Below are 13,478 nucleotides of genomic sequence, written 5' to 3'. Positions count from 1 at the left end.
TCAGGGAAATGGGAAAAGGGGGTTAGCGTTCTACTGCATCTAGAATCAAAGGATTTGGGATCCATCCAGTTAAGTGGGTACTGGTACATAACAAGTACTGTTTTGAGATAATAAACTCTCACACATCTGTATATGTAAGCTTTGTCAAAATCAGACTGTCAAGAATATAACACTGCCAAAGAGAAATATGTCAAATGTGACAAACTGCATAGTATGTTGAACTGCAAGGCCTTCCCTGTTCACTGATCAATGAAATGAGTTTGCCGGCACAAGAGACTCCTATCTGAACATGGATACTTCTTGGTTAAATTAAGAACCCCTATTTGGGAATAACACCTTCTCTCTCTCCCTCTTCCCTAGACAAAAGTAATATAAGTGAGAAAAGTGAAGAAACTAATTGGTGCAGGTCAGGTGATGGTGCCAGGGAACAGCTCAGGTGAAAAGCCAATAAAAGCTAAAAATAAGCCACGGTTTTTCATTTGACAGATGGTAGGGCAGTTTTATATTTGCCCTGGCTCAGTAGCACAGGTAATATTTTAGCTGGTGAGATGGCAAAATGTACAAAATACAAGCCTAAACAAATGGCTTAAAAGCTGCAGGATGCTTCAATTTTGTTCCCAGTTGCATCGATTCCAGCATGATATAGGCCATGCCTCTTCACATCTATTCTGCTGCAAAATTTCCAATGAACATGTCTGTTTTTCCAGCACTTTTTATCCCTGTGCAAACCTATCTAGAGTTTAGTCTCTTCACTTTCTTAAGGGGAAAATATACATGCCCTGAGAGATTATTCTAGTAGTTACAGTAACTGAGACATGTCTGAAAAGTCTTGGAGTCACAGCATGAGTTACCATCATTAAGACAAACGACCCCACCTTGATTGAGGGGATCCAATGAGTGTTAGGTCAGAATTTGGCATGGTATGCACTGGCCTTGATTGGATCCCCAAATAAACACTGCTGGTTTGCTTTGTGGCACGTGGACTGCTACAAACCATGTGGAGTTGCTCAGGTACAATGTGACTTGTGAGAATGTACTGAGTGAATACCCTCAAGATGTGGGGGAAGAAGAAACAGGGCCAATGATGTATGAATGCAAAATTGCAATTCTGTATGAATACAAAGAAAAGGAAAGAATGTACCACTGTGGGCACAAAATTCATCTTCCTCAAACTACCTTTTATCATATTAAGATCAAGTTTCTAAATCCCTGACTGATTGGATAATGCTTTCTAGTAGCACCTTAGAGACCAACTGAGTTTGTTCCTGGTATGAGCTTTCGTGTGCAAGCACACTTCTTCAGATACCGTATCTGAAGAAGTGTGCTTGCACACGAAAGCTCATACCAGGAACAAACTCATTTGGTCTCTAAGGTGCTACTAGAAAGAATTTTCGATTTTGTTTTGACTATGGCAGACCAACACGGCTACCCACCTGTGATTGGATAATGTTTGCTGAAATCTCGGAAGTCAGAGAGGTGGCTGCATAAGAGTTCTGGTGGTTGGAGTTAGGATTTCAGTGTTCATGACTCTCTTATCACTAGCAAAGCATGAATAAGTTAGCAAAATAAATAAAGCTGGCCAGTAGTTAGAAGGACCAAAGAGAGAGTTGAGTTGAGGACCACACGCAGGTGGCAGACAGAAGCCTAAGAGGGAGAGACATGCTTGATTTCTGCTTGAATCCAAGCATGTGACTATGGGAAAAGCAAGACCTTCTGGGGTGTTAATGTTGTGAGCCCTTCTATCAAAGGCTCAGGTTGTATATTTGTAAATAAACCATATATCCTAAAGACACCACTGTCTCCACTGTACCTCATCCCAAGGAAACCAAACCCTGAGTGAATGCCTGGAACCCCTGGAATCTTGCACTGCTCAGAGACTTGGGGTGGTGTGCAACTGTATTTTACTGAATAATTCATCTTTATGTGAGGCAGAATAAATCTGGACTGTCAGAATCTCTGCTTTTGATATTTAGTCTGAAATACATACAGCCCTAAATATGGTTTTAGATACCAGGAAGATATTAGTTAAGCATTACCGCTCATAAATTTGTTTTCCTAACCTGCAGGAAGCTGGCAGCTGCAATGGGCTGATGCTTCTAATTAAAGAATCTTTCATTGGCTTACATTTAGATGATTGTTAAATAATGCAGTTTACATGAAAGGCTGTTGCCTTATTTGACCTTTTTATACAATTAATTAGGAAACTAGTGTCTTCTACTATTTTCAGTAAAGTAAATTACTTTGGATCATCACCACAATTAAATGTAGGATCTCTTCTCCTTCAATGGCTACCTTAGCTTTTATGCTAGACACGAGAAATTAAAAACCAACCATTTTAGCAAAGAGCTGGATTATTTCTGTTGAAGCAGCTTTCAGTTTCATTGAGATAATTTAAAACATATTGGCTTGCATCCAAACCGCTATTTTTAGGCAGACCCAAGGGCTTCTGCATGTCCTGTCAGATTTCTGACTGTTTCTTCTCTTTGAACAGCAGATTTCCGTGGCATATCACAAAGGATATTTGAAGCTCTTGTCAGTTTCAAAAGCGGTTTGCCAAGCACCATGAGGGAGCTGCTGGAGAAACACAAGTCCAAAGCTCCCTTGGGCATGCATGTGGAGCTGGTTGCACAGTTCTATGAGCCACTGTGCTTGATGTTCTAAGCCCACTAGATTAACCAAAGCCATGGCTATGTAGTGGAACACTTCCAAGGCTCTGCAGAAACACACACAGCCCACGTCTCTAAACTATAGAATTGTTAAAGGACACAACTATCCTACTGGGCATCTATTAAATTTTAATTGCTAAGGGCTTGTGGATGCAAATTTGCTCATTTTGAACGGTGGGGGAAAAATGAACGATAGGATAAAATGGGAATTAGAAGGAGAGATGCTTTGCTACCAGGTCTAGCACCAAGTATGAGGCAAGCCCTCTCCCAATCAGTGGACTCCTGGCTGTGTGCTCACACTCTGAGAGATGCTCTGGGTCTCCAATGGAAATGTTGAATTGTGGGTGGCTTACCAAAGGCAACTGTTGCTGCCAAATATATCTGCAGCTGGGGAAACAGGCAGATGGGAGGGGCACAAGAGGAGTTGGTGATGGTGGGTGCAAAGCAAGTGTCAATGCCAATGCTGCCCTGCCTGTAATCTCTATTTTCTTTTGCCAGGTCTAGCTAGGCTCATGGGGGAAACATCAAAGTTATCTAAAGCCCTCACCATTCCAACCAGCAAAAGAAGAGTCATCTACACCTTTCGGTGATTTTGGTTTATCCTTGCAAAAACAAGGTCTTAAGTCCTTCTTTTATAGTGCTGTGGATTTCGAAAGCAGGAACCTGGCAGCTAAACACCAGCTTTTTTTGCACAGGGGAGTGTCTCTGCAGTATGTAAACTGATGCAAAACTGATACAAATAATTAAATGGCTACCTCCCACAAAGGCATTTCATACTTAATATCCAACCACTATGGAGATGTGAACATGTAGCCATTTCCTGTCTGCTTCCAGCAATTGTATGCTGAAAACAAGCCTTGGACACTTAAATCTGCTACCTGCTGAAAGGACTAGAAAAGCAGAATAGTATAGTATAGTATAGTATAGTATAGTATAGTATAGTATAGTATAGTATAGTGCAGCCATCTCCTACTTTTAAAGTGGATCCAGATCAAGAACAGGGAACCTTTCCCTTTCAAAGATTCGCAGCAGGCTACTAACACAGCAAGGAAAAGGTGGGAGACTATAGTGAGTATGAATCTTAAATCTGCCAATCTTTTCAAAGGAAAAATTGGCCGATACTGAAAATAATCCCAAAAATCCAACTGTAGTTCTTACTACTCTTTTACCTGAATTTTGATCCAGTCTATGAAAATCATACTTTTTACATTCTAAAAATATTCCCACTCACCCATTTTTTTTAGCACTGTCAGAAAACTCAAAAACACATTAGTGACCCTTCTTCAAAGCAGTTGAGTCTTGTGTGCACTGGAAAGGTTTATTATTCCTTGTCAGCAAAGCTTTGACTGAGTTTTTAAATTGGGCAGTTTAAGAGTAGCATAAGATTCTCTTATGATAATTTACCTGCAATAAGACTAGAATAATTCCCATTTCTCATTCGTAGAAAATGCAACACAGCCAATGATAAAACCCTTTGCCCAGACTTTAAAGATCTCATTACTTTCCCAAAGGATTTTCTATTATTACCGATTTTCCATTATGACTGATATCTATTTACCTCTTGTTTCAATTAACATTTTGGATTAATTTTGCTACCACTGCCTACAAGGAGTTGAAACAGATAGCCAGTCAGATTCAAGCCTCAGGGAGCTCCCATCAAAGCTGGAAACTCGGTTCAGTACAATGCATCAAATCCTTGGTCCAAAGTCTGCTGCTGACACAGATTGTTACCAGCATGCATGTTATAGGGAGGTGAAAAGCTGTTATTTCAATAACTCCAGAGAAAGCCCAATGTATGTTCTGAAAATGTATCATAAAAGCGATATAAAGTGAGGGTGAACATGTTATGTTCTGTGTCCCACCATTGGTTCCATTACCCTTCATGAGTTAGAAGGTGAAGTTCTGAAGTAGAGAGCCTCTCCACAAGATTCAGGACCCGGATCTTGCAGGATTCTATTTCTTGCAGAAAGTCTCAACGAGCATTGGAGGCTCCCCCTGCAGAAATTTGCCCTCCAGCTTGTGGACAGGGAGGGAGGTGGAAACGGGGGGTGAGGCGAAAGGAAATTTAGCAGGCTTGTCCCTGCTCTCCCTCATCACATGTTGCTTTTACACACTAGAATGCCTGATTTTTTTCTGAATCTAATTTCTCTGAATCATCAATTCCCAGCACCTGGCATGCAGAATAATAGTGAGTGACATCAGAGAGGTGAGGAGGGATAGAGATGTCCCTCCATTCCACTGATGCCATCAGAGCATCAATAAAGGAAGGCAGTAGGAGGGAACTTGAAGGCAGGGTGAGTGGGTGGGTGAGTGGAAGACAGGGCTTGAATTTCTCTCCAACTAAGTCTGAAATCTGAATCAAATATGAACTTTGAGAGTATGTAATGCTTGTTCTACACCAAGACAGCCCACTGTGATATATATCTTGGTGGTGTCACATCCTGAACATTCAGTGTCAGAACTGACCCCCTATTCTAGATTTTGCTCTAATGTTTGTAATGGGAACCACATTCCACCAAACCTAATCAGGACATTTCAAAAGACTGTGTATTTTCAACACCTGGATCATGACCAAGAAACAGGCTATTTATATATTACCTCTTTTTGTTTCTGTCCCTTCCTTATGCTAGTTGGAAAAAGGCAACAGCTGTGATGGCTGATGACACCTGGTAAGAAGCTACAGTGTCCAGGTGACAGATTCAGTACTACATTAATCCATTAACAGCTTTGTGAATTGTAGGAAATGTCTCCAGCTGGCGTTATGCCTGGCTGCTCCACTAGCTGTAGGTCAGGCTATGGGGCTGCCCTTATATAGGCTAACTTTAGCTGGCTGATATGTCTTCCTCTCCAAAATGCCATTAAGATTTTGCTCATTTATGTTTAGATGCAATTAATTGACTGTGACAGGCAACAGCAGTGAAAATCCCTACTGTTTTCATGTTACCATTATGGGATAGTTACCTGACTATATAAATATCCAAAAACTATGTCAATGATTATACAAATAAAATAATTTTACTGGTTGAGTAGCATATTGCGATTACAAGATACATGATTTCACTAAATTCAGAATGTAGTTTTGCTAGTAAAGGTAAAGGGAAGGGAATGCTACAAATTAATACACCTGGAGTAAGAGTAAAGGTCAATGTTAAAACAATGGCATTTGTGTTTTCCCACTTCACAACCTTTGCAGCCAGTTTGGGTCTAGTTTTATTATGGACCAAAGCTCTTAATCTGAAGCACGGAGAATCAGATCATTTTTCTGTACGTGTGGAAACTGTAACAAAATGTATTAAAACCAGGGGATGAGGTTTTGAACTCTATGCATTGGATTTTATGTAGGCTTGTCTTTTTGAATTATGCCTACATGTGGACATCTGGGGGACTGGAGATAAAAGAGGTGCACTGTGAGTGAGAAGGGAAGGTGCACTCTCTTTGCACCATCCGGTATAATCCAGTCTTCCCTCTTGGGTTTACCCATGTTGTGTTTTTATGCCTTGGCAAATATAAATAGGGATATTCTGTGTGGTATCTTTTAGAATGTTCATTTAGGCCAGAGAGAAAGTATAGTAAAATACTATAAACTTCACACAAAAGCTGTATATTCTTGAACACAAATGAAAGCACCAATGAACTGGTATGCCAATCAAAATGGGGTCAAACACAGGGTAGCTGACAGTTGGAGACTTAAAGGATACATCCCTTTGTGGGTTATTTCTGAACACAACTCCCCAATCTACTGTTGAAGCTATTTCTGAACACAACTCAACAATCTACTGTTGAAAATAGTAATTAAATTTGTATATATTTCATCGACTTAATGAGCGCCAGATGTTTGATCAAGAGAGTAAATCTAAAAGCTGAGCAGAAATAAAGGTCTTTACAAAAACAAAAAGTGCACATTTATTTTTCTCTAAGCAGCAATGGGATTACATAAATATAGTCATTTAAATTCTGTTGTTCTTTATATGAAATAAAAACATGACATAGACACGGTTGGAAATATTCTATAACTACAAATGCCAAGTAGGAATGGAATGAGACGTTGAATGACAGGGAGCGCCGTCTTAAAGGGATCGGCCGCCCTGGCGCGATCATCCCTCGGCGCCCCCGGTGGGCTGCCTCTCTGCCCACCTCCCTCCCGCGCTGGCCACCCCTCGGGATGAGGGGCGTGGCGCGGGGGATGAGGGGCGTGGCGCTGCAAGCCGGCCGCCCTCCGGGGCGCCCAGGATGCCGGCGGGCTCGCGGGGGCGCCCCTGGGGGGCCTGGCGCCCTGGTGTACCGCGCCACCCAGCCCCTATGACGAGACGGCCCTGATGACAGGGGATCTCGCTACTTGACTCCATTTTTTATAAGTTCTAGTCCCCTTTGAGCTGGGCCAGACTGGAAATACAGTTTGCGCTCCATTTCTGTAATTTCCCACAACCCTGCTGGTTCCACTCTCACCTTCCCTAAACCTGAAAAGCCTTACTTTGGGGACTGAAGACAGAGCTAACATGAGGGGGCAGACTGGCAATTTCCAGACAGGAAAGGTCCCACAATGCCTCTGTTTAGCTAAAAAATACTGCACAAAGCAAAAGTGGTTGAGGGGTTTATATCATTTACAACTAAGAAAAAGTCTTGCAGGTCTTTCTTATATACAAATATGGTTTCAGCTGTCTGTTGCTCCTTTCTTTTAAGGCAGACATTTCCTGCCCTAAGACTGCACCAGGGAATGACATCATAGTGCAGCAGGCCAGCCCGGCCATGAGGCAGACTGAAGCAGTTACCTTCGGTGCTGCAATCCCATGAGCGGCGAACCCTTCCCACTGCCAGGATAGTGTGGCTGCTGCTACAGCTTCTGGAAAAATATTTAAAAGCTCACGTGAGGCTTTGGTGGCAGCAGCAGCATCTTCCCATTTTGCCTCAGGTGGCAAAACAGGATGGGCCACGCCCTGTGATGCAGCATAACTCCCATGAGGCACTCTGTTCTTAATTTGAGGGGGACACTGGCAAGTCGCTGAGGGCAGCCTAGCCGATGCTTGAAACAGCTGTGAATCTTTTCTTCTTTTAAGAAACAAACCAAAATCCTTGGCTATTTCGGTCCAAATGCTCTGAGATTTTCACCCCTTCTCCCACAAGGCAGCTGAAAAAAGTTTGGACCAAATGTCTCAGCATAGCACTCCATTTAATAGTGTAGGCAGCTTCTCCAGGGCATATAGCAAAAGCTTTATCTTCATGGCAATAGCTGGTTCTTATAAACATTAATTTCCCAACACCTTCATGCATCGTTAGATATTTATATCACACTGAGCTTATTAAGTACAAAGTACCGGTAAGTCGTTTACTGTTTTTCATGTCTAAAGTAGTTAAGCAAAAAGAGGGGTTCCACATAAAGTTTTAATTCTGAATATCTTCCTGAGCAAATTTATTCATTTTGATTTTTCTGCACATGGCCATCACTGCCACAGCACACTAATTTTGAAAACACATCAATAAATCAGAACAGACATTTATCACCTAGCTATTTGATTTATGGACTTGAGAGCTTCTGGGAGCAGTATACACTTCTCATAATGATCCATTAAATTTGAGCAGCTAGCTGAAGATTGGTCAGTGATTGTTAGACATTTGTGCTAATTTGGGCGGCGGGGGGAGGTATACTTCCATTGTTTTGATATTTCTGATAGCTTATCACCAGGGGACTAAATATTGAAATTTCCATTTATCTTCAGGCTTCTGAATTACTTTCAGCATAACTGGGCAAGGCTGACAATAATTTGTTGCAGATAATTTTCAAGCACAAAAAATATCAGTACTGGTATACATATTGGTGAATATAGCAAGGTTCGGAATTTCATAAACGGCAGGCGATTGTTCCAGGATAAACATGTAGTACATGCAAAGTCTGGAGTGAAGCAGGTTGTGTCAATGGGACTCCAATCATGTGAGTAACAAAATGATCATTGGGAAACTTTACAGTGAGCATACTGGAAAATAACGATTCCACACTGGGATGTAAGATTACTAATAGTGTGTTTATTTATACTAGACTAATAGGTTTGGAGCCTAAGTTAAATTAACTTAAGGAAGCCATGGATGAATGCACAGGAGCTTCTGGGGCAGAGGGGGTGGGAAACGATCCTTCCATGAATGTTCATAACTTATCTTAGGTTCTGATCCCAATTCTGGGAACCCCCACCTCCAGCATCCTATTCCACATTTTTGGAGGGTGGGGAGGGCAATCAGGTAATTGGAGGACAGGGGCATACCCAGGATCAAAACTAGGGGGGTGGGTCAAGCCATGGTCATTCAGGTTATGACATTTCAGCACGGAAAGGCGAATGAAACCAAAATTTTAGGAAAATTATATATAATTATAGCAGTGCTTTATTACGGTAGGTATTACAATTATTTGCTTGAATTTTTTTTTAATTTTTATTCTAGTTACATGTGTTATACCAGGGGTGGCCAACTCCCAAGGGACTGTGATCTACTTTCAGCAGTGATCTACCCCCATTTTTGTGGGTTCAGCTCAAAGTTGTTGACCTTTTTTGGGGATTAGGAATATTTTTAGGGGTTCAGTTCGTTTACTGACCATATTATGTAAACAGCAAACAAAAACAGCTTCAAAAAACTTTCCCCAAAAGAACTCAGTTTCCCAGGATCCTCACCATGCAAAGGAACTCAGTTTCCAAAGCTCCCTTGCAATGATCAGCCGGCGCAACACACACACACACACGCAGTGGCCGGCTGCCGGTCGGCAGAGCTCAATTGTTATTTAGATTTTGGGAGGGGGAGAAAGACCAGGAGTTTAGCTTTTTTAGGAGAGCTTTTTTCCCTTTTAGGCTGCCGATAACCATTTAATTATTATTATTGCTTCCGGGGGGGCAGGTGCCCCCCCTGCCCCCCTGGGTGCGCCCATGTTGGAGGAAATAGAAAAGGGTATATTTTCCTTCTGCAAACTTCAGCTAACTTATCTTAGGATGGAAGTCATGGTCTGATTTGCCTTATAAATGCACCATTTCCTACCATATAAGCACTTTTCATCTGTTGCCATTGTGTGGTGTGCCTTTGAAGCACTTGCAAAGCTCTGGCAGTGCAGCTTTCCCTGGAGTGTCCCATTCAGACTATTCTGTATTTGCATCATAACAGAACCTGTGCACAAACAATAGTGGCCAAGGATAATAGTCAAGCAGCTAACTATGCTATTGGTTTTAATGTTTGTTTGGTTGTTTTTAGAAAGTCAGGTGACACCCTTCCACCTGTCCTGCCAAGAATCACGACTAAATAATGCTTTCATCCATGTGGAGTAGCAAAGGTAAAATGTCATTTTTAAAGACAAGAGTGGCAGAGTGCTGGGGGAGAAGGAAATGCAGAAATAAAATGACACAGGTGTGTCTTTTATGTTTTCATTCTATTTATGTTGGCTGCTGAACATTTTCTGATGACAGATGCCACCATTTCAGAACTGCACGGTTACATATTGCTCTCAATTGACAGGGGACCGTATACAAAGCTAACATTTTGCTAACATGAAAAGTATAAAAAAAAAAGTGACAGTTGTCTGTTGTTTGAAGGGAAAATGTTGCATGGAGAAAGTATAGAGAAAAGGACGAGGAGAGGAAAAGCTCTCTTAATGAACAATTTATTCACAATGAACACAAGACAGAGGTTATGTAAAAGGGTATTTCCTCTGTTGCATTTCATTTTGCTCTGCCTCACATTATGGTAGGACAATACCATTTTTAAAAACTAATAGCATGCCACACATAGGGCATGCTGAATTTTTCAATTTTCACATTCAAAAAATGAGGGGTGTTAAAAAGTTGTAACATGACTTGAGAATTCAAAATATATTTGGGTTAAGTTAATATAATTCACTTTTGCTTTGTAAGTAAAATGTGTGTAAATTTTCATAAAATCACTAAAAAGATTGCCGAGTACTTGCACTTACATTGAAATTATTATTTAGCATTACTGACATTTTCAGAAGGTAAAATTAAAATTCTTTGGTTTTCTGAAAGCAGTTTATATGCTTCTTCATCAAACATAGACTTATGAAGCTAAATGTTGTCCAATCACAAAAACAATAGCAGATTTGAATTCCTCAAACCCAAAAACGTATTTTTAAGACCTCTCACTGAAGAAATTTGCAAAGTTTCACTCCCTAAAATGACATGCCATGGTGTTAAAGGGTGCTTTCAAAGCAGCCAGGTGCAATGCAAGTTAAAAGTAAACCATGAAACAATTGTGGAATTAAAATGCTGCCAGACATTCATTGAGAAGAAGTAAGCTATGCAGTCGCGATTCTGCATACTCTGTGCTAGATTATAATCATAATTCTTCTTCAACAAGGTAAACAAAATCCTGTGCTAACTTTCTCTATTTCATTCCTTTCTCATTCCGTTAATTTGATTTGCCCTATATGCCACCTCTTTTGAATTAGGGTTTCTAAAATCAGTTCCAGACTCAGAGCATGCACACTTTGTGGCAACATGCAGTTGCTTCAATTCACTCCTATGTTTTCCCCACCCCCTCTATTTTACCAACAAATTTTCATGTATTTTTCCCCCACCAACTAAACAGTAGGCTTTGGTGACTAGTAGCCCCTCTGTTAAGAAGCTTTTGTGTCACTTTGACAAAGAGGAGTGGAAGTATCAATTATTTGACAGACGATGAGGAAGTGAAACTATTACCTTAATGAGAACCTGGATGTGTCCTGTTGCTTTTGAAGACATGTAGTACCAGAAACTCAGCATGCAAGTGGTGCTAGACTCTGCCCATCTGGAGCTCTTGAGAAGTGCTTTTTCACCTCTTACTCCTAGTGACATCGCTTCAAGGTAGAGGAATTGTCCTGGAATCAGAAATAATGCAGTGTTGTACTAAGCAAAACCTCTCTTAGCTGCCTCTTATCACACATAATATTTTTGGATGCATAAGATGCATAATGGATAACAGGGCAGCCATATGAAGAGGTCTGTGGAATGGTTAGAAAACAAGTTTGTTTACCTTTAAGTGTTGTTATTTAAGTAGTCATCTATGCAGTCACATAGCAGGTGCTGTACTGTGTTCCACCCATGCCCATATGTAGGTGTAAGAACCACCTCCAGCACTGAACAGCTTCCATTATAGCCTCTTTATTGCTAAAAACCCTTATATGAAACTCTTACACCTGGCATGTAGTAGACATTCCACTAGGGACAACTTAGCTGCAACCCCAATAATTTATTCTTTGCCCAGACCAGCTTGACTTGGTTTCCCTAACCTTCTGCTTACACAGGACAGCTTAAGGTCCGAAATAGTTTACTTCTACAGAAGCTCAGGTTTCAGTAATACAGATTTGGATACAGCTTGTAGGCTTTGCAGTCACAGATATACAAGTGGAAAGTATTTCTATTGCTCCAGCAATTCCAAGGCATAATGGACAGACTCACTGACTGACTAAGGAGCAGATACGCCTTAGTCACATATATAGATAGCACTGGGCTGTTGTCATAGCAACTGGTTTGGCTGATTCTGCACCTGATGGCTTTTCTCCTACATGGGGTGATTTGTGATCGTGAAAAGAAATTAAACCCTTCATCCATGCCTAGTTCCTCTAACATAATCACTCTTCTGATCCCCATTCCAATTGTAATCAAGCATTTGTCCATGTAAAAATGTACACTCTTCCCATGACTACGGGGGTACCCCAACTTCCTTTGCTTTTCATTTGCTGAATTCTAAATTGCAATCCTTGGGATCGAGATCTGTCCCTCTGTTCTTTGTAAAGTTTTGTGCATGCTGATGGTGGCATACAATTCAACATATATTTTTGTATGGGCATAAAAGCTCATAATTGAGAAGATCCCTCATACCCCCCTACAATGTGAATCTCACTTTGACATTCATTGGTTGTTTTAAGTTTACAACAATATTGTTGGGAAATGAATGCTGCCATGCCAACTCCAGGGGGAAGATCTAATCATCATTAAACACTGCAAAGAAAAGGTCACTTCTGACACTATAGGCATATTGTGTATTATCATAGCCATGGAAAAAATGATGCTGAGGAACTGAGGGTTCTCACAAATAGCATGAAATATGACTTACCAGTGTATGATGAAAAGAAAATCATTTGCAAAAAATGTTTCAGGTGCCAGCCGAAACATTTATTACAAACCGAGTTCCTTTATGGAGCAAAATGTACAATTATATTGATGTTTCTTTGCTTAGCCACAGGAAAGTACATAATAGGAAAAAGGCATAGTAAAAACTAGGTTAGGCAACCCTTTCAGCAATAAAGACTTTGGAGGTGATTTTTGCCCACATATGATCAAATCACACTTCTAAACATGAGAAACTTAACATAAAAACGGAAAGCTGGAACTGTTAGAAGCAGATAAGCCACACAGAACAATGCTAGAAGCCGCTTGTCTCCTATGGACATTCCCAGTTCTTCTGTTTGCATCTCTTTCCTTTTGGATTACATATACAGGCAATGGTTTCAGCACCTGGGCCTTTGCTTCTGCTGCTAGCTCACCCCTTAATTTTTTATGGAGCGATTACCCAGCTTCAGCTGGCAACTTAGATTGCTCACAGGGGTGTTGTGACAAAGGCTTGAATGTTTAGTCTTGAGCCTGCAGAATTATTCACTCAGTGAAATGTCTGATTGGTGACTGGCTCGGCTTGTTACCTGGTACCGATGTGATTTGGATTCTCTTTGCTACCTGAGAAACAAGTGTGCAACTCCCTTGCACTCTGAGAAAGCAACAGTTAAGAAGAAGCTGCTTTGCAAAACAGTGTTATAACTGCATTATAGAACAGTTTTCAGCATTAGGGATTTAACCA

General features: G+C 40.9%; 1 protein-coding gene across 1 annotated transcript in view; it reads right to left on the bottom strand.

Moving 5' to 3' along the window:
• The window catches only part of MALRD1 (MAM and LDL receptor class A domain containing 1), a 182,457-nt gene that overhangs the window by 116,789 nt on the left and 52,190 nt on the right, over positions 1-13,478 (bottom strand). Inside the window, exon 15 of the mRNA XM_033165258.1 lies at positions 11,345-11,502. Within this exon, the coding sequence (XP_033021149.1) occupies positions 11,345-11,502 (158 nt within the window). The remainder of the gene's footprint in view (positions 1-11,344; positions 11,503-13,478) is intronic.

This window comes from Lacerta agilis, chromosome 12 (genome assembly GCF_009819535.1).
Source record: "Lacerta agilis isolate rLacAgi1 chromosome 12, rLacAgi1.pri, whole genome shotgun sequence".
NCBI classification, from domain to species: Eukaryota; Metazoa; Chordata; class Lepidosauria; order Squamata; family Lacertidae; genus Lacerta; species Lacerta agilis.
Note: the sequence above shows the minus strand (reverse complement) of the source record. Positions and strands in the feature narration are given on the sequence as shown.